The sequence below is a fragment of the Salmo salar genome, chromosome 02 (genome assembly GCF_965601325.2).
Source record: "Salmo salar chromosome 02, fSalSal1, whole genome shotgun sequence".
Classification (NCBI taxonomy): Eukaryota; Metazoa; Chordata; class Actinopteri; order Salmoniformes; family Salmonidae; genus Salmo; species Salmo salar.
In genome coordinates, this window is record NC_138292.1 from 96,475,001 (window position 1) to 96,496,592 (window position 21,592).

At 44.9% G+C, this 21,592-nt stretch overlaps 1 protein-coding gene across 4 annotated transcripts in view; it reads left to right on the forward strand.

Moving 5' to 3' along the window:
• ern2 (endoplasmic reticulum to nucleus signaling 2) overlaps positions 1–21,326 on the forward strand; it is a 45,340-nt gene extending 24,014 nt beyond the window's left edge. The window contains exons 13-23 of one of the 4 annotated variants that reach the window (XM_082968368.1): positions 242–436; positions 6,140–6,401; positions 7,665–7,755; positions 8,865–9,054; positions 9,334–9,430; positions 12,232–12,431; positions 13,503–13,659; positions 13,771–13,898; positions 16,902–17,025; positions 17,520–17,587; positions 18,943–21,326. In XM_082968368.1, the coding sequence (XP_082824494.1) occupies positions 242–436; positions 6,140–6,401; positions 7,665–7,755; positions 8,865–9,054; positions 9,334–9,430; positions 12,232–12,431; positions 13,503–13,659; positions 13,771–13,898; positions 16,902–17,025; positions 17,520–17,587; positions 18,943–19,125 (1,695 nt within the window). In that variant the 3' untranslated portion in view covers positions 19,126–21,326. Of the gene's footprint in view, positions 1–241; positions 437–6,127; positions 6,402–7,664; positions 7,756–8,864; positions 9,055–9,333; positions 9,431–12,231; positions 12,432–13,141; positions 13,345–13,502; positions 13,660–13,770; positions 13,899–16,901; positions 17,026–17,519; positions 17,588–18,942 lie in introns of those variants that run through there. The other 3 variants (XM_082968371.1, XM_082968366.1, XM_082968372.1) reach the window with 3 other exon arrangements.
• Positions 21,327–21,592: the final 266 nt, after the last annotated feature.

Below are 21,592 nucleotides of genomic sequence, written 5' to 3' on the forward strand. Positions count from 1 at the left end.
TGACCTTTGACCTCTAATCCCTAACCTTTAACCTGAACCCCCCTCCTCCCCTCCTCTTTAGTTCCAGTCAGTAGGTCATGGTGGTGGAGGGGGTCCTGGTGGTGACCCCTGACCTCTCACCCTGTACCCCCCCTCCTCCCCTCTTCTTTAGTTCCAGTCAGTAGGTCACGGTGTTGGAGGGGGTCCTGGTGGTGACCCCTGACCTCTCACCCTGTACCCCCCCTCCTCCCCTCCTCTTTAGTTCCAGTCAGTAGGTCACGGTGTTGGAGGGGGTCCTGGTGGTTTGGGTCCCAGCGGAAGCAGAAGGACCCGAGCGGGATCAAGATCAGGGTTGTCCTCTGTCCTGCCCGACTATATATACCAGGACCCTGTTACCGTGGTGATACTGTCTCTACTGCTGGGAGGATGGCTTGCCTTCGCTCTGACTTATCCACAGGTTAGTATGTGACCGGCAAGATTTTAATTTTACATTAATTTAGATGGTGGTAATTCATTTAGATGAGATGGTGGTAATTAATCTAGATGGTGGTAATTCATTTAGATGAGATGGTGGTAATTCATTTAGATGAGATGGTGGTAATTCATTTAGATGAGATGGTGGTAATTCATTTAGATGAGATGATGGTAATTCATCTAGATGATGGTAATTCATCTAGATGATGGTAATTCATCTAGATGATGGTAATTCATTTAGATGGTGGTAATTCATTTAGATGAGATGGTGGTAATTCATTTAGATGGTGGTAATTCATTTAGATGAGATGATGGTAATTCATTTAGATGATGGTAATTCATCTAGATGGTAATTCATCTAGATGGTGGTAATTCATTTAGATGAGATGGTGGTAATTCATTTAGATGAGATGGTGGTAATTCATCTAGATGGTGGTAATTCATTTAGATGAGATGGTGGTAATTCATTTGGATGGTGGTAATTCATTTAGATGGTGGTAATTCATCTAGATGGTGGTAATTCATTTAGATGAGATGGTGGTAATTCATTTAGATGAGATGATGGTAATTCATCTAGATGAGATGATGGTAATTCATCTAGATGATGGTAATTCATTTAGATGAGATGATGGTAATTCATCTAGATGGTGGTAATTCATTTAGATGAGATGATGGTAATTCATTTAGATGATGGTAATTCATTTAGATGGTGGTAATTCATTTAGATGGTGGTAATTAATTTACATGTGGTAATTCATTTAGATGGTGGTAATTCATTTAGATGGTGGTAATTCATTTAGATGGTGGTAATTCATTTAGATGAGATGGTGGTAATTCATTTAGATGGTGGTAATTCATTTAGATGGTGGTAATTCATTTAGATGAGATGGTGGTAATTCATTTAGATGGTGGTAATTCATCTAGATGAGATGGTGGTAATTCATTTAGATGGTGGTAATTCATTTAGATGGTGGTAATTCATTTAGATGGTGGTAATTCATTTAGATGAGATGGTGGTAATTCATTTAGATGAGATTATGGTAATTCATCTAGATGAGATGATGGTAATTCATCTAGATGATGTTAATTCATTTAGATGAGATTATGGTAATTAATCTAGATGGTGGTAATTCATTTAGATGAGATGATGGTAATTCATTTAGATGGTGGTAATTCATTTAGATGGTGGTAATTCATTTAGATGGTGGTAATTCATTTAGATGGTGGTAATTCATTTAGGTGGTGGTAATTCATTTAGATGGTGGTAATTCATTTAGGTGGTGGTAATTCATTTAGATGATGGTAATTCATCTAGATGGTGGTAATTCATTTAGATGGTGGTAATTCATTTAGATGATGGTAATTCATTTAGATGGTGGTAATTCATTTAGATGAGATGATGATAATTCATTTAGATGGTGGTAATTCATTTAGATGGTGGTAATTCATTTAGATGGTGGTAATTCATTTAGATGAGATGGTGGTAATTCATTTAGATGGTGGTAATTCATTTAGATGAGATGTTTTATATGTGTCTCTGTGTGTACCACCTCTACTCCACACAGAGACACATATAAAACTCAATACCACCTCTACTCCACACACAGAGATGCGTCCCTCGCCCTCCATTTGGAAAATCTGACTATAAGTCTAGCTTTTAGATTACTGCTCACGAGTAAGCACTCAAACAGGAAGTACTTGTGACTCGCTTAATACAGAAGTGTTCAGATGACGCTGATGCTAAACTACAGGACTGTTTTGCTATCACAGACTGGAATATGTGCCGGCATTCGTCCGATGGCGTTAAGGAGTACACCACATCAGTCACTGGCTTCATCAATAAGTGTATCGATGACGTCGTCCCCACAGTGTCCGTACGTACATATCCAAACCAGAAGCCATGGATTACAGGCAACATCTGCATTGAGCTAAAGGCTTGATCTGCTGCTTTCAAGGAGCGCGACACTAATCCGGACGCTTATAATGAATCCCGCTATGCCCTCAGACGAACCATCAAACAGGCAAAGTGTCAATACAGGACTAAGGTTGAATCCTACTACATCGGCTCTGACGCTCGTCGGATGTGGCAGGGCTTGCAAACTATTACGGAATATGAAGGGAAACCCAGCCACGAGCTGCCCAGCCACGAGCCTATCAGATGAGCTAAATGCCTTCTTTGCTTGCTTTGAGGCCAGCAACGCTGAACCATGCATGAGGGCACCAGCTGTTCAGGACAACTGTGTGATCATGCTCTCCATAGCCGATGTGAGTAAGACTTTTAAACAGGTCAACATTCACAAGGACGCCAGGGTCAGACGGATTACCAGGACGCATACTCAGAGCACGCGCTGACCAACTGTCAAGTGTCTTCACTGACATTTCCAACCTTTCCCTGACCAAGTCTGTAATACCAACATGCTTCATACAGACCACTATAGTCCCTGTGCTCAAGAACGCCAAGGTAACCTGCTTAACCTCTATGGGCTAGGTGGGACGCTAGCGTCCCCCCCGTGGTGCACTCCATCAACAGCAGGTGCATTTCAAGAGCGGCAAATTTGAATCCAAATAAATGTCAAAATTCAAATTTTTCAAACATACAACTATTTTACACCCTTTGAAAGATAAACATCTCCTTAATCTAACCACGTTTTACGATTTCAAAAAGGTTTTACGGCGAAAGCATAAATTTAGAGTATGTTAGGACAGTACATTTACAAGAGTTGTGTGTAATGTTTTGTCAATTCAAAGACAGGGTCACCAAAACCATAAAACCAGCTAAAATGATGCACTAACCTTTTACAATCTCCATCAGATGACACTCCTAGGACATTATGTTAGACAATGCATGCATTTTTAGTTCTATCAAGTTCATATTTATATCCAAAAACAGCGTTTTACTATGGCATTGATGTTGAGGAAATCGTTTCCCTCCAATAACCGTCAGTCAAGTCAACACCACAAATTAAATAATTCAAATTAGAAAACATTGGTAAAATATTATATTGTCATTTAAAGAATTATAGATTTACATCTCTTGAACGCTATCAACTTGCCAGATTTAAAAATAACCTTACTGGGAAATCACACTTTGCAATAATCTGAGCACTGCGCCCAGAAAAATACGCGTTGCGATACAGACTAGACGTCATGTTGGGGAGATCTAAAATCGAAAATACTATGTAAATAATCCATTACCTTTGATTCTCTTCATCAGATGTCACTTCCAGGTATCACAGGTCCATAACGAATGTAGTTTTGTTCAAAAAAGCTCATCATTTATGTCCAAAAATCTCCGTCTTGTTAGCACATGATCTAAGCCAGCCGGACTTCTCGTCATGAACGAGGGGAAAAAATATATTTACGTTCGTTCAAACATGTCAAACGTTGTATAGCATAAATCATTAGGGCCTTTTTTAACCAGAACATGAATAATATTCAAGGTGGACGAATGCATACTCTTTTATAACGTATTGGAACGAGGGTACCCAACATGAACTCGCGCGCAAGGTGTCTAAAGGGCCATCATCGTTCCATGGCTCTTGTTCGGTCAGATCTCCCTCCAGAAGACTCAAAACACTTTGTAAAGGCTGGTGACATCTAGTGGAAGCAATAGGAAGTGCCAAAATATTCCTCAGCCCCTGTGTTTTTCAATGGGATAGGTTTAAAGTCAATACAACACATCAGGTATCCACTTCCTGTCAGAAAATGTCTCAGGGTTTTGCCTGCCAAATGAGTTCTGTTATACTCACAGACACCATTCAAACAGTTTTAGAAGCTTTAGAGTGTTTTCTATCCATATATAATAAGTATATGCATATTCTAGTTACTGGGTAGGATTAGTAACCAGATTAAATCGGGTACATTTTTTTTATCCAGCCGTGCAAATACTGCCCCCTAGCCCTAACAGGTTAAATGACTACCACCCTGTAGCAATCACGTCTGTAGCCATGAAGTGCTTTGAAAGGCTGGTCATCAACACCGTCATCTCAGAAACCCTAGACACTCCAATTTGCATACTTCCCCAACAAATCCACAGATTACGCAATCTCTATTGCCACTCCACACTGCCCTTTCCCACCTGGACAAAAGGAACACCTATGTGAGAATGCTGTTCATTGACTACAGCTCAGCGTTCAACACCATAGTGCCCTCAAAGCTCATCACTAAGCTAAGGACCCTGGGACTAAACACCTCCCTCTGCAACTGGATCCTGGACTTCCTGATGGGCTTCCTGCTGTACTCCCGTTTCACCCATGATTGCGTGGCCACGCACGGCTCCGAAACCATCATTAAGTTTGCTGACGACACAACGGTGGTAGGCCTGATCACCGACAACGATGAGAAAGCCTAAAGGGAGGTCAGAGACCTGGCAGTGTGGTGCCAGGACAACAACATCTCCCTCAATGTGAGCAGGACAAACTAACTGATCGTGGACTACAGGAAAAGGAGGGCCGAGCATGTCCCCATTCACATCAACGGGGCTGTAGTGGAGTGGGTCACATGCTTCAAGTTCCTTGATTTCCACCTCACAAATAATCATTGTCCAAACACACCAAGACAGTCGTGAAGAGGGCACCTTTTCTCCCTCAGGAGACTGAAAAGATTTGGCATGGGTCCTCAGATCCTCAAAAGGTTCTACAGCTGCACCATCGAGAGCATCCTGAACGGTTCCATCACCGCCTGATATGGCAGCTGCTCGGCATCAATGTTTCTTCTAAGCTGCGCACCACTTCCTCCAGGATTGTGATTGAACTTCACTGAGTTCGCCCAATTAGTTTGCGCTATATACATTTGTTTACGTTACAGGCTTATTCTAAAATGGATTAAATTGTTTTTTTCCCCCCTCATTAATCTACACACACTACCCCATAATGACAAAGTGAAAAAGGTTTTTATATTTCCATAAGTATTCAGACGCTTTATTCAGTACTTTGTTGAAGAACCTTTGGCAGCGAATAACAGCCTCGAGTCTTCTTGGGTATGATGCTACAAGCTTGGCACACCTGTATTTGGGGAGTTTCTCCCATTCTTCTTTGCAGATCCTCTCAAGCTCTGTCAGGTTGGATGGGGAGTGTCGCTGCACAGCTATTTTCAGGTCTCTCCAAACATATTAAATCAGGGTCTAGTCCGGGCTCTGGCTGGCCCACTCAAGGATATTCAGAGACTTGTCCCGAAGCCACTCCTGCGTTGTCTTGGCTGTGTGCTTAGGGTCGTTGTCCTGTTGGAAGGTGAACCTTCGCCCCCAGTCTGAGGTCCTGAGTGCTCTGGAGCAGGTTTTCATCAAGGATCTCTCTGTACTTTGCTCCGTTCATCTTTCCCTCGATCCTGACTAGTCTCCCAGTCCGACCGCTGAAAAACATCCCCACAGCATGATGCTGCCACCACCACCATGCTTCACCGTAGGGATGGTGCCAGGTTTCCTCCAGATTTGAAGCTTGGCATTCAGGCCAAAGAGTTTTTATGTGTAGATTGATGAGAACATTTAAAAAAAATATATACATTTTAGAACAAGTTTGAAAATGTCAAGGGGTCATTTCGAATGCACTGTGTGTGTGTGTGTGTGTGTGTGTGTGTGTGTGTGTGTGTGTGTGTGTGTGTGTGTGTGTGTGTGTGTGTGTGTGTGTGTGTGTGTGTGTGTGTGTGTGTGTGTGTGTGTGTGTGTGTGTGTGTGTAGCGTGTAACCCAGCAGCAGAATGACCAGAGGCAGCAGTTGGACGAAGCGTTGGAATCCCGCCTCCAACACCTGCTAGACACGCCCTCTTCTGCAGACACACCCCTTCCTCCAGCAGACACCACACCCCTTTTCCCAGGCACCCCCTCTCCTGGAGCCCAGACCCAGTCTGCAGACTCACAGCCGTCCGCTGTGGACCCTCCTCTCTCTGGCTCGCCCGGTAACAGTAGTGACGCTGTGGCTAGGAACGGATCCGCTGGAACGCGGCACACACATGGTGAGACGCGCACACACACACACACACACACACACACACACACACACACACACACACAAGTGGCAGATACTTGAATTACACTGTTAGAATCTTTCTAAGGTCCTTTCTCCCTCTCTCTCTCCCTCTCTCTCTCCCCCTCTCTCTCTCTCCTTTCCTTCTTCCTCTCTCTCCCCCTCTCTCTCTCCCTCTCTCCCCCTCTCTCTCCCCTCTCTCCCCCTCTCTCTTACCTCTCTCTGTACCTCTCTCTCTGCCCCTTTCTCCCCCTCTCTCTCTCCTCCTCTCTCTCCCCCTCCCTCTCTCTCTCTCTCTCCCTCCTCTCTCTCTCCCCCCTCCCTCTCTCCCTCCTCTCTCCCTCTCTTTCTCCCTCTCTCTCCCCCTCTCTCCCTCTCTCTCTCTCCTCTCCTTCTTCCTCTCTCTCCCCCTCTCTCTCTCCCTCCTCTCTCGCTCTCTCTCCCTCCTCTCATTTCTCCTCCCTCCCCCTCTCTCTCCCCCTCTCTCTCCCTCTCTCTCTCTCCTCTCCTTCTTCCTCTCTCTCCCCCTCTCTCTCTCCCTCCTCTCCTTCTCTCTCTCCCTCCTCTCCTTCTTCCTCTCTCTCCCTCCTCTCTTTCTCTCTCTCTCCTCCTCTCTCTCCCCTCTCTCCCCCTCTCTCTTACCTCTCTCTCTATACCTCTCTCTCTGCCCCTCTCTCCCCTCTCTCTCTCTCGCTCTCCCTCCTCTCCTTCTTCTTCTCTCTCCTCATCTCTCCCTCCTCTCTCTCTCTCTCCCTCCTTCTCTCCCTTCTCCCCCTCCCTCTCCCCCCCTCTCTCTCTCTCCTCCTCTCTCTCCCCCTCCCCCCTCTCTCTCTCTCTCTCTCTCTCTCTCTCTCTCTCCCTCCTCTCTCTCTCCCCCTCCCCCTCTCTCTCTCTCTCTCTCCTCCCTCACCCCCTCTCTCTCCCTCTCTCTCCCTCTCCCTCCTTCTCTCCCTTCTCCCCCTCCCTCTCCCCCTCTCTCTCTCTCCTCCTCTCTCTCCCCCTCCCCCTCTCTCTCTCTCTCTCTCCCTCCTCTCTCTCTCCCCCTCCCCCTCTCTCTCTCTCCTCCCTCCCTCCCCCTCTCTCTCCCTCTCTCTCCTTCTTCCTCTCTCTCCCCCTCTCTCTCTCCCTCCTTCTCTCCCTTCTCCCCCCTCCCTCCCCCCCTCTCTCTCTCTCCTCCTCTCTCTCCCCCTCCCCCTCTCTCTCTCTCTCCCCCTCCCTCTCTCTCTCCCCTCTCTCTCTCTCTCTCTCTCAGATGGAGGGATAGAGGAGGTGGAGGTGGGGAAGATCTCCTTCTGTCCATCAGAGATTCTGGGACATGGAACCGAAGGAACCTTTGTCTTCCGGTCAGTATTCCATCCATTGATGTTTTACTGATCATGAAAAAGCAATGCAGTTTCTTGCTTTATAACTTCAATTAATTTAAACTTAAATGTAGAATTATTGGAAATATGTAATTTCTGACTACCGCTCTTCAAGAGGAGATGATATCACAGCAACAGTTATAACGTTTATTTAACAATCCCTTTTGAAAATGAAACGTAGTTGGCCAATGGTTTTAGTGGAGCTGGGGTTCCCCTCCCCCGGACAGATATTTTATAACTCTCTGCATTGTATTGGGGACGTTTTATTCATAACAATATTATTTATTCATGATCTAGTTATTATATATTCATGATGTAGTCAATATATATATTCATGAAATAGTCATTATTTATTCATGATCTAGTTATAATTTATTCATGATCTAGTTATAATTTATTCATAATTTATTAATGATCTAGCTATGATCTAGTCACTATATATTCATGATATAGTCATTATATATTCATGAAATAGTCATTATTTATTCATGATCTAGTTATAATTTAGTTATTATTTATTCATAATATATATAATTGAGTCATTATTTATTAATGATATAGTTATAATTGAGTCATTATTTATTCATGATATAGTCATTATATATTCATGATCTAGTTATGATCTAGTCATTATATATTCATGATCTTGCTATTATTTATTCATGATCTAGTTATAATTTAGTCATTATATATTCATAATTTAGTCATTTATTCATGATCTAGTTATAATTTAGTCATTATATATATATTCATGATCTAGTCATTATATATTCATGATCTAGTCATTATATATTCTTGATCTAGTCATTATATATTCATGATCTAGACATTATATATTCATGATCTAGTCATTATATATTCATGATCTAGTCATTATATATTCATGATCTAGTCATTATATATTCGTGATCTAGTCATTATATATTCATGATCTAGTCATTATATATTCGTGATCTAGTCATTATATATTTGTGATCTAGTCATTATATATTCGTGATCTAGTCATTATATATTCGTGATCTAGTCATTATATATTCATGATCTAGTCATTATATATTCGTGATTTAGTCCTGACATATGAAATCTTCCAGGGGCCGTTTTGACGGCCGTCTGGTGGCTGTGAAGCGGATCCTCCCAGAATGTTTTGACGTCGCAGAGCGAGAGGTCCAGCTGCTCCGGGAGTCGGACGAACATCCAAACGTCATCAGATACTACTGCACTGAGAGAGACAAACTATTCACCTACATCGCTATAGAACTGTGTGCTGCTACGCTACAACAGGTAGGTACTGTGTATAACCTGGTAGTGTGTATATATAACCTGGTAGTGTGTATATATAACCTGGTAGTATATATATAACCTGGTAGTGTGTATATAACCTGGTAGTGTGTATATATAACCTGGTAGTGTGTATATAACCTGGTAGTGTGTATATATAACCTGGTAGTGTGTATATAACCTGGTAGTGTCTATATATAACCTGGTATTGTGTATGTAGTGTGTATAACCTGGTATTGTGTATGTAGTGTGTATAACCTGTGTGTTCTCTGCTGTCCCCAGTATGTGGAAGATCCGTCGTGCCACGTTGGTCTCAGCCCCGTTACTGTACTGCAACAGACCATGTGTGGTCTCAGTCACCTCCACTCACTAAACATAGGTACTAAAATACAGCTGTCTGTCTGTCTGTCTGTCTGTCTGTCTGTCTGTCTGTCTGTCTGTCTGTCTGTCTGTCTGTCTGTCTGTCTGTCTCAGTCACCTCCACTCACTAAACATAGGTACTAAAATACAGCTGTCTGTCTGTCTGTCTGTCTGTCTGTCTGTCTGTCTGTCTGTCTGTCTGTCTGTCTGTCTGTCTGTCTGTCTCAGTCACCTCCACTCACTAAACATAGGTACTAAAATACAGCTGTCTGTCTGTCTGTCTGTCTGTCTGTCTGTCTGTCTGTCTGTCTGTCTGTCTGTCTGTCTGTCTGTCTGTCTGTCTGTCTGTCTGTCTCAGTCACCTCCACTCACTAAACATAGGTACTAAAATACAGCTGTCTGTCTGTCTGTCTGTCTGTCTGTCTGTCTGTCTGTCTGTCTGTCTGTCTGTCTGTCTGTCTGTCTGTCTGTCTGTCTGTCTGTCTGTCTGGTCTCAGTCACCTCCACTCACCCAACATACACTACCAGTCAACAGTTTGGACACAGCTACTCATTCAATGGTATTTATTTATTTTTTACTATTTTCTACATTGTAGAATATTAGTGACATCAAAACTATGAAATAACACATAACGAATCATGTAGTAAACAAAAAAAAGTGTTAAACAAATCAAAATATATTTTATATTTGAGATTCTTCAAAGTAGCCACCCTGCCTCGATGACAGCTTTGTACACTCTTGGCATTCTCTCAACCAGCTTCATGTGGTAGTCACCTGGAATGCATTTCAATGAACAGGTGTGTCTTGTTAAATTGGGGAATTTATTTCTTTCTTAATGCGTTTGAGCCAATCAGTTGTGTTGTGACAAGGTAGGGGTGGTATACAGAAGATAGACCTATTTGGTAAAAGACCAAGTCCATATTATGGCAAGATCAGCTCAAATAAGCAAAGAGAAACAACAGTCCATCATTACTTTAAAGACATGAAGGTCAGTCAATGCGGGAAAGTTTCAAGAACTTTGAAAGTTTCTTCAAGTGCAGTCGCAAAAACCATCAAGCACTATGATGAAACTGGCTCTCATGAGGACCGCCACAGGACAGGAAGAGCCAGAGTTACCTCTTCTGCAGAGGATACGTTCATTGGAGTTTTCCAGCCTCAGAAATTACAGCCCAAATAAATGCTTCACAGAGTTCAAGTAACAGACACATCTCAACATCAACTGTTCAGAGGAGACTGTGTGAATCAGGCCTTCATGGTTGAATTGCTGCAGAGAAACCACTACTAAAGGACACCAATAAGAAGAAGAAGAGACTTGCTTGGGCCAAGAAACACGAGCAATGGACATTAAACCAATGGAAATCTGTCCTTTGGTCTGATGTTTCCAAATTTGAGATTTTTGGTTCCAAACGCCGTGTCTTTGTGAGATGCAGAGGTGAGCAGATGATCTCCGCATGTGTGGTTCCCACCGTGAAGCATGGAGGAGGAGGTGTGATGGTACTTTGCTGGTAACACTGTCAGGGATTTATTTAGAATTCAAGGCACACTTAACCAACATGGCTACCACAGCATTCTGCAGCGATACGTCATCCCATCTGGTTTGCGCTTAGTGGGACTATCATTTGTTTTTCAACAGGACAATGACCCAACACACCTCCAGGCTGTGTGAGGGCTATTTGACCAAGAAGGAGAGTGATGGAGTGCTGCATCAGATGACCTGGCCTCCACAATCACCTGACCTCAACCCAATTGAGATGGTTTGGGATGAGTTGGACCGCAGAGTGAAAGGAAAAGCAGCCAACAAGTGCTCAGCATATGTGGGAACTCCTTCAAGACTGTGGTAAAAGCATTCTGGGTGAAGCTGGTTGAGAGAATGCCAAGAGTGTGCAAAGCTGTCATCAAGGCAAAGGGTGGCTACTTTGAAGAATATAAAATATAATATATATTTAGATTTGTTTAATACTTTTTATGGTTACTACATGATTCCATATGTGTTATTTCATAGTTTTGATGTCCTCACTACAGTAAACAGGTGTGTCTATAGATATATAAGACTCAAACACAAGGGACTCTTGACAGGACTTGGACTCAGTTAACTTCTCTCTCTCTCTCTCTCTCCATCTCTCCATCTCTCTCTCCCATCTCTCTCTCTCTCTCTCTCTCTCTCTCTCTCTCTCTCTCCATCTCTCTCTCTCCATCTCTCTCTCTCTCCATCTCTCTCTCTCCATCTCTCTTTCTCCATCTCTCTCCATCTCTCTCTCTCTCTCTCTCTCTCTCCATCTCTCCATCTCTCTCTCCATCTCGCTCTCTCTCCATCTCTCCACCACTCTCCCCCATCTCTCTCTCCCATCTCTCTCTCTCCATCTCTCTCTCCATCTCTCCATCTCTCTCTCTCCATCTCTCTCTCCATCTCTCCATCTCTCTCTCCCATCTCTCTCTCTCCATCTCTCCATCTATCTCTCCCATCTCTCTCTCCCATCTCGCTCCCATCTCTCCCATCTCTCTCCCATCTCTCTCTCCCATCTCTCTCTCCATCTCTCTCCCATCTCTCTCCCATCTCTCTCTCCATCTCTCTCCCATCTCTCTCTCCATCTCTCTCTCCCATCTCTCTCTCCCATCTCTCTCTCCATCTCCATCTCTCTCCATCCCTCTCTCTCCATCTCTCCATCTCTCTCTCCATCTCTCCCATTTCTCTCTTCATCTCTCTCTCTCTCCATCTCTCTCTCCATCTCTCTCTCTCCATCTCTCCATCTCTCTCTCCATCTCTCTCCATCTCTCTCTCTCTCTCTCTCCATCTCTCCATCTCTCTCTCCGGTCTCCAGTCCACAGGGATCTGAAGCCTCGTAACATCCTGTTGTCTCAGCCAGGGCCCCTGGGGCGGGTGAGAGCGCTGATATCAGACTTTGGCCTGTGTAAAAAGATCCCTGAGGGAAGGACTAGTTTCTCTCTCCGCTCGGGGATACCGGGGACAGAGGGGTGGATCGCCCCGGAAGTACTGCTGGACACACCGGGAAACAACCCGGTGAGAGATACAACACACACACACACACACACACACACACACACACACACACACACACACACACACACACAGAGCGTGTAAATAATATAAGGTTTTGATATCTTTCCATCCTCTGTGACCTGAAAGAATTCAGTTCAGTTTGTTCTACTGGGTTCTACTACTACTATAATACTACTACTACTATAATACTACTACTACTATAATAAAACCCCTCCCTCTCTCTAGTGTGTTCTACTACTACTACTATAATACTACTACTATAATACTACTACTACTATAATACTACTCCTCCCTCCCTCTCTCTAGTGTGTTCTACTACTACTATAATACTACTCCTCCCTCTCTCTAGTATGTACTACTACTACTATAATACTACTACTACTATAATACTACTCCCTCTCTGTCTCTAGTGTGTTCTACTACTACTACTATAATACTACTACTACTATAATACTACTACTATAATACTTCTACTACTACTATAATACTACTTCCTGTGTTCTAGTGTGTTATACTACTACTATAATACTACTACTACTATAATACTACTCCTCCCTCTCTCTAGTGTGTTATACTACTACTATAATACTACTCCTCTCTGTCTCTAGTGTGTTCTACTACTACTATAATACTACTACTACTATAATACTACTACTACTACTATAATACTTCTTCCTGTGTTCTACTATAATAGTGTTGTTTGTCTCCAGACCCGTTGTGACCAGGCTGTGGACGTGTTCTCAGCTGGCTGTGTTTTCTACTATAATACTACTACTATAATACTACTACTATAATACTACTACTATTATAATACTACTACTACTATAATACTACTCCTCCCTCCCTCTCTCTAGTGTGTTCTACTACTACTATAATACTACTCCTCCCTCTCTCTAGTATGTACTACTACTACTATAATACTACTCCCTCTCTGTCTCTAGTGTGTTCTACTACTACTATAATAATACTACTACTATAATACTACTACTATAATACTACTACTATTATAATACTACTACTACTATAATACTTCTTCCTGTGTTCTAGTATAATCGTGTTGTTTTTCTCCAGACCCGTTGTGACCAGGCTGTGGACGTGTTCTCAGCTGGCTGTGTTTTCTACTACGTGGTCAGTAGAGGGCAGCACCCGTTTGGCGACACGCTACGACGCCAAGCTAACATCCTGACCGGGGAGTACTTCCTCACTCACTTCCTGGAAGACGTGCACGGTGGGTGTGTCGTCTTTCGTTTAGAGACTCTTGAGGTTTTCTGTGATTCTGATTGAGAGCTGGGTAGGGACAGGGGGGAGGTTCTAATTGGCTGTGCTGTGTGTCCGTCAGATGACGTCATAGCGCGGGACCTGATAGAGCGAATGATCAGCGGCGATCCGGAGTCCCGCCCCTCCACTTCCTCTATTCTTAAACACCCGTTCTTCTGGAGCCCTGATAAACAACTGCAGTTCTTCCAGGTACCTCCCCTACCCCTCTACCTCTACCCCTCTACCCCTACCTCTACCACTACCTCTACCCCTACCCCTCTACCTGTACCCCTACCTCTACCCCTACCCCTCTACCTCTACCTCTCTACCTCTACCCCTACCCCTCTACCCCTACCCCTCTACCCCTACCCCTCTACACCCCTACCCCTACCCCTACCTCTACCTCTCTACCTCTACCCCTACCTCTACCTCTACCCCTCTACCTCTACCCCTCTACCTCTACCCCTACCCCTCTACCTCTACCCCTACCTCTACCTCTACCCCTAGCTCTACCCCTACCCCTCTACCCCTATCCCTACCTCTACCTTTACCTTTACACCTCTCCCCCTACCCCTCTACCTCTACCCCTACCTCTACCCCTACCTCTACCTCTCTACCTCTACCCCTACACCTCTACCTCTACCCCTACCTCTCTACCTCTACCCCTACCTCTCTACCTCTACCCCTACCTTTCTACCTCTACCCCTACCTCTACCCCTACCTCTCTACCTCTACCCCTACCTCTACCCCTACCTCTACCCCTACCTCTCTACCTCTACCCCTACCTCTCTACCTCTACCCCTACCTCTCTACCTCTACCCCTACCTCTACTCCTACCTCTACCTCTACCCCTACCTCTCTACCCCTACCTCTACCCCTACCTCTCTACCTCTACCCCTACCTCTACCCCTCTACCCCTACCCCTACCTCTACCTCTCTACCTCTACCCCTACCTCTACCTCTACCCCTCTACCTCTACCCCTCTACCTCTACCCCTACCCCTCTACCTCTACCCCTACCTCTACCTCTACCCCTACCTCTACCCCTACCCCTCTACCCCTGTCCCTACCTCTACCTTTACCTTTACACCTCTCCCCCTACCCCTCTACCTCTACCCCTCTACCCCTCTACCCCTACCTCTACCCCTACCTCTACCTCTCTACCTCTACCCCTACCCCTCTACCTCTACCCCTACCTCTCTACCTCTACCCCTACCTCTACCCCTACCTCTCTACCTCTACCCCTACCTCTACCCCTACCTTTCTACCTCTACCCCTACCTCTACCCCTACCTCTCTACCTCTCTACCTCTACCCCTACCTCTACCCCTACCTCTACCCCTACCTCTCTACCTCTACCCCTACCTCTCTACCTCTACCCCTACCTCTACTCCTACCTCTACCTCTACCCCTACCTCTCTACCCCTACCTCTACCCCTACCTCTCTACCCCTACCTCTACCCCTACCTCTCTACCTCTACCCCTACCTCTACCCCTCTACCCCTACCTCTACCTCTCTACCTCTACCTCTACCCCTCTACCACTACCCCTACCTCTACCCCTACCCCTCTACCCCTACCTCTACCTCTACCCCTCTACCCCTACCTCTACCTCTCTACCTCTACCCCTCTACCCCTACCTCTCTACCTCTACCCCTACCTCTACCCCTACCTCTCTACCTCTACCTCTACCCCTACCTCTCTACCTCTACCCCTACCTCTACCCCTACCTCTCTACCTCTACCCCACCTCTCTACCTCTACCCCTACCTCTACCCCTACCTCTCTACCTCTACCCCTACCCCTCTCTACCTCTACCCCTACCTCTACCTCTCTACCTCTACCTCTCTCTCTACCTCCACCTTTACCTCTCTACCACTACCCCTACCTCTCTACCTCTACCTCTCTACCTCTACCCCTACCTCTACCTCTCTACCTCTACCCCTACCTCTCTACCTCTCTACCTCTACCCCTACCTCTCTACCTCTACCTCTCTACCTCTACCCCTCTACCCCTACACCTCTACCCCTACACCTCTACCTCTACCTCTACCCCTACCTCTCTACCTCTACCCCTACCGCTCTACCTCTACCCCTACCTCTCTAGCTCTACCTCTACCCCTCTACCTCTACCTCTCTACCTCTCTACCTCTCCCCCTCTCTCTCTACCTCTACCTCTCTACCTCTACCCCTCTACATCTACCCCTACCTCTCTGCCTCTACCCCTAGCTCTACCTCTCTACCTCTATACCTCTCTACCTCTCTACCTCTACCCCTCTCTCTCTACCTCCACCTTTACCTCTCTACCACTACCCCTACCTCTCTACCTCTACCTCTCTACCTCTACCTCTACCCCTACCTCTACCTCTCTACCTCTACCCCTACCTCTCTACCTCTCTACCTCTACCCCTACCTCTCTACCGCTACCTCTCTACCTCTACCCCTCTACCCCTACACCTCTACCCCTACCACCTCTACCTCTACCCCTACCTCTCTACCTCTACCTCTACCTCTACCCCTACCTCTCTAGCTCTACCTCTACCCCTCTACCTCTACCCCTCTACCTCTCTACCTCTCCCCCTCTCTCTCTACCTCTACCTCTCTACCTCTCCCTCTCTACCTCTCTACCCCTACTTCTACCTCTACCTCTCTACCTCTACCCCTCTACATCTACCCCTACCTCTCTGCCTCTACCCCTAGCTCTACCTCTCTACCTCTATACCTCTCTACCTCTCTACCTCTACCCCTCTCTCTCTACCTCTCTACCTCTCTACCCCTACCTCTCTACCTCTACCTCTACCTCTCTACCTCTCTACCTCTACCTCTCTACCCCTACCTGTAACGGCTGTCTGTGGAAGTAGACCAAGGTGCAGCAGAGGATGTGTTCATCATTAGAATTTTAATAGAACAAAGTGAACACTATACAAAAAACAAGAAAACTGACTTTAATTCCTTTCCTTCTTTGTTTCCTTTCCTTCTTTCCTTCCTTTCTTACCTTCTTTCCACCTTATATTTCAGTGGATGACCCCATTGACAGTACTATGGTGTTTTAACCGTGTGTGTGTGTGTGTGTGTGTGTGTGTGTGTGTGTGTGTGTGTGTGTGTGTGTGTGTGTGTGTGTGTGTGTGTGATTGTGTGATTGTGTGTGTGTGTGTGTGTGTGATTGTGTGTGCGTGTGATTGTGTGATTGTGTGTGTGTGTGTGTGTGTGTGTGTTAGGATGTGAGCGACCGTATAGAGAAGGAAGCTCCAGATGGCTCCTTGGTGGTCAGACTAGAGACGGCTGGTAGAGCCGTAGTACGAACCAACTGGAGGATGCACATCTCTGTTCCTCTCCAGACAGGTAACACACCAGACAGGTAACACACCAGACAGGTAACACACCAGACAGGTAACACACACCTGACAGGTAACACACACCAGACAGGTAACACACCTGACAGGTAACACACCAGACAGGTAACACACACCAGACAGGTAACACACACCAGACAGGTAACACACTAGACAGGTAACACACTAGACAGGTAACACACACCAGACAGGTAACACACACCTGACAGGTAACACACACCAGACAGGTAACACACACCAGACAGGTAACACACACCAGACAGGTAACACACACCAGACAGTTCCAGGTAACACACACCAGACAGTTACAGGTAACACACACCAGACAGGTAACACACACCAGACAGGTAACACACACCAGACAGGTAACACACCTGACAGATAACACACCAGACAGTTACAGGTAACACACACCAGACAGTTACAGATAACACACACCAGACAGGTAACACTCATCTCTCTGTCTCTGTGTTTTCTCTCCAGACCTGAGGAAGTTCAGGACGTATAAAGGGAACTCAGTCAGAGACCTGCTCCGAGCCATGAGAAATAAGGTATATCTGTTATATATATATATATATAGTGTATTCAGAAAGTATTCAGACCCCCTGACTTTTTCCACATTTTGTTACTTTACGGACTTATTCTAAAATAGATTAAATAAGAAAAAAATCCTCATCAATCTACACACAATACCCAATAATGACAACGAGAAAACACGTTTTTATATATTTTTGCAAATGTATAGAAAATATAAAAAAAAACAGAAAAAACGTATTTACATTATGAAGGTGTTCTTAATGTTTTGTACGCTCAGTGTAAACAGGAGACATGAGGAATAAGGGAAACGTGCTGCTTTTTCCTGTCTCTCTCTCTCTCTTCCTGTCTCTCTCTCTCTTCCTGTCTCTCTCTCTCTCTTCCTGTCTCTCTCTCTCTCTTCCTGTCTCTCTCTCTCTCTCTTCCTGTCTCTCTCTCTCTTCCTGTCTCTCTCTCTCTTCCTCTCTCTCTTCCTGTCTCTCTTCCTGTCTCTCTCTCTCTTCCTCTCTCTCTCTCTCTTCCTCTCTCTCTTCCTGTCTCTCTTCCTGTCTCTCTCTCTCTCTCTCTCTCTTCCTGTCTCTCGCTCTCTCTTCCTGCTCTCTCTCTCTCTCTCTCTCTCTCTCTTCCTGTCTCTCTCTCTCTCTCTCTCTTCCTGTCTCTCTCTCTCTCTGTCACTCTCTCTCTCTTCCTGTCTCTCTCTCTCTCTTCCTGTCTCTCTCTCTGTCTTCCTGTCTCTCTCTCTTCCTATCTCTCCTTCTGTCTTCATCTCCTGTTCACACTGGAGACATGAGGAATAAGGGAAACATGCTGCTCTTTTACAGCTGTTCCAACAATGTGTTGTAGTTAGTAGTGGTGAATGATGAAATGGTTGGAGGATAGTGTTGAACTTCCTGTCTCTCCCTCTCTCTCTTCCTGTCTCTCTCTCTCTCTCCCTCTCTCTTCCTGTCTCTCCCTCTCTTCCTGTCTCTCCCTCTCTGTCTCTCTCTCTCTTCCTGTCTCTCTCTCTCTTCCTGTCTCTCTTCCTGTCTCTCTCTCTGTCTCTCTCTCTTCCTGTCTCTCTCTCTCTCTCTCCCGTCTCTCTCTCTCTCTCTCTCTCTCTCTCTCTCTCTCTTCCTGTCTCTCTCTCTCTTCTTGTCTCTCCCCGTCTTCCTGTCTCTTCCTGTCTCTCTCTCTCTCTCTCTCTCTCTCTCTTCCTGTCTCTCTCTCTCTCTTCCTGTCTCTCTCTCTCTCTCTCTCTTCCTGTCTCTCTCTCTCTCTTCCTGTCTCTCCCCATCTTCCTGTCTCTTCCTGTCTCTCTCTCTCTCTTCCTGTCTCTCTCTCTCTCTTCCTGTCTCTCTCTCTCTCTCTGTCTTCCCGTTCTCTGCGTCTGTAGAAGCACCACTACCATGAGTTGCCAGCGGAGGTCCAGGAGACGTTAGGCGAGGTGCCCGAAGGCTTCGTCAGTTACTTCACCTCCCGGTTCCCGCGGTTACTGCTACACACGCACGCCGCGCTCAGCAGCTGTTCACATGAGAGACTTTTCCACCCCTACTACCTTCCCCCCACCGCCAAATAACACACACACACACACACAGGAAAGGTCGCTGGTTCAAATCCCCCCAGCCGACTAAAGTGTAAGTTGCTCTGGATAAGAGCGTCTGCTAAATGACTCCAATGTCAAGTGTATATAACACTTTACTGTAGTAGAGCCGGAATGGCTGCTTCATGAATATTCAGAGAGAGAGAGATTGTTGAATGGCTGCTTCATGAATATTCAGAGAGCGAGAGAGACTGTTGAATGGCTGCTTCATGAATATTCAGAGAGCGAGAGAGACTGTTGAATGGCTGCTTCATGAATATTCAGAGAGAGAGAGACTGTTGAATGGCTGCTTCATGAATATTCAGAGAGGGAGAGAGACTGTTGAATGGCTGCTTCATGAATATTCAGAGAGCGAGACTGACGAATGGCTGCTTCATGAATATTTAAAGAGAGAGACTGTTTGAATGACTGCTTCATGAATATTCAAAGACAGACCGGTGAATGATTGCTTCATGCTTCATGAATATTCAGAGACACACTGGTGAATGACTGTCTCATTAATATTCAGAGAGACAGACTGTTTGAATGACTGCCTCATGAATATTCAGAGACAGAGTGTTTTTTTTTTTTTAAACTGCTGTTAATGTTTTACTCGTAACTTACAAGATGAACTGATTTTAACTTTCACCTGGTTTTGATTAGGATAGTTAAATACCCTGCTCTGATAGGATAGTCTGATACGCTGGAGAAGGCTGATGGTCGTAAACGAGGTCGTCGTGGTAACAACCAGAGTACTGTGTGTTTTTCCCGTTTTGCTATTTGAAATCGTGTGGTTCTAAGGACGGGGTTGGGCGGAGCAGGTCACAGGACGACGGAACGACGACCCTGAACGGATTTCTGCGAAGACTGTTGATGCCGTCGGAGATGCACTTAACTGGACGGTGGTTTTGGGGTCCCTGATATATGGAGGGGTCAAATCTGATGCCCTATTTCTCTCTATGTAGTGCACTAAGTAGTACAGGGGGTCAAATCTGATGCCCTATTTCTCTCTATGTAGTGCACTAAGTAGTACAGGGGGTCAAATCTGATGCCCTATTTCTCTCTATGTAGTGCACTAAGTAGTACAGGGGGTCCAATCTGATGCCCTATTTCTCTCTATGTAGTGCACTAAGTAGTACAGGGGGTCCAATCTGATGCCCTATTTCTCTCTATGTAGTGCACTAAGTAGTACAGGGGGTCCAATCTGATGCCCTATTTCTCTCTATGTAGTGCACTAAGTAGTACAAGGGGTCCAATCTGATGCCCTATTCTCTCTATGTAGTGCACTAAGTAGTACAGGGGGTCCAATCTGATGCCCTATTCTCTCTATGTAGTGCACTAAGTAGTACAGGGCATAGTAAGGGGGTCCAATCTGATGCCCTATTCTCTCTATGTAGTGCACTAAGTAGTACAGGGGATAGTAAAGGGGAGGTCCAATCTGATGCCCTATTTTCTCTATGTAGTGCACTAAGTAGTACAGGGGATAGTACAGGGGGTCCAATCTGATGCCCTATTCTCTCTATGTAGTGCACTAAGTAGTACAGGGGATAGTACAGGGGGGTCCAATCTGATGCCCTATTCTCTCTATGTAGTGCACTAAGTAGTACAGGGGATAGTACAGGGGGTCCAATCTGATGCCCTATTCTCTCTATGTAGTGCACTAAGTAGTACAGGGGATAGTACAGGGGGGTCCAATCTGATGCCCTATTCTCTCTATGTAGTGCACTAAGTAGTACAGGGGATAGTACAGGGGGGTCCAATCTGATGCCCTATTCTCTCTATGTAGTGCACTAAGTAGTACAGGGGATAGTAAGGGGGTCCAATCTGATGCCCTATTCTCTCTATGTAGTGCACTAAGTAGTACAGGGGATAGTAAGGGGGTCCAATCTGATGCCCTATTCTCTCTATGTAGTGCACTAAGTAGTACAGGGGATAGTAAGGGGGTCCAATCTGATGCCCTATTCTCTCTATGTAGTGCACTAAGTAGTACAGGGGATAGTAAGGGGGGTCCAATCTGATGCCCTATTCTCTCTATGTAGTGCACTATGAAGGGAATAGGTGTGGAAACACCAGTGGGATATTTTTTTTGACATTGAAGACTTTTTTCTTACTGATACATTTGTGGTTTTATACATTGATGATCTGTATTCCTTTAATTAGAGATTATACATTATGGATTAAATCCCAGACTGCTCTCAGTTTTTTTTTTTTACTCAGATTACAGACTTTTTGGAGGGAAAACTTTTATATATATATATATATATATATATATATATATATATATATATATATATATATATATATATATATATATATATATATATATATTTTTTTTTTTTTGGGGGAATAATAAAATGAAAAATAAAAATAAATAAACATGTTTGAACATCTTGTAGTGAATTAAACCGACCGTTATTGTGTTTTTTTAATCAACATCAACGTTTTTCATCTTCTTTGTCTTTCT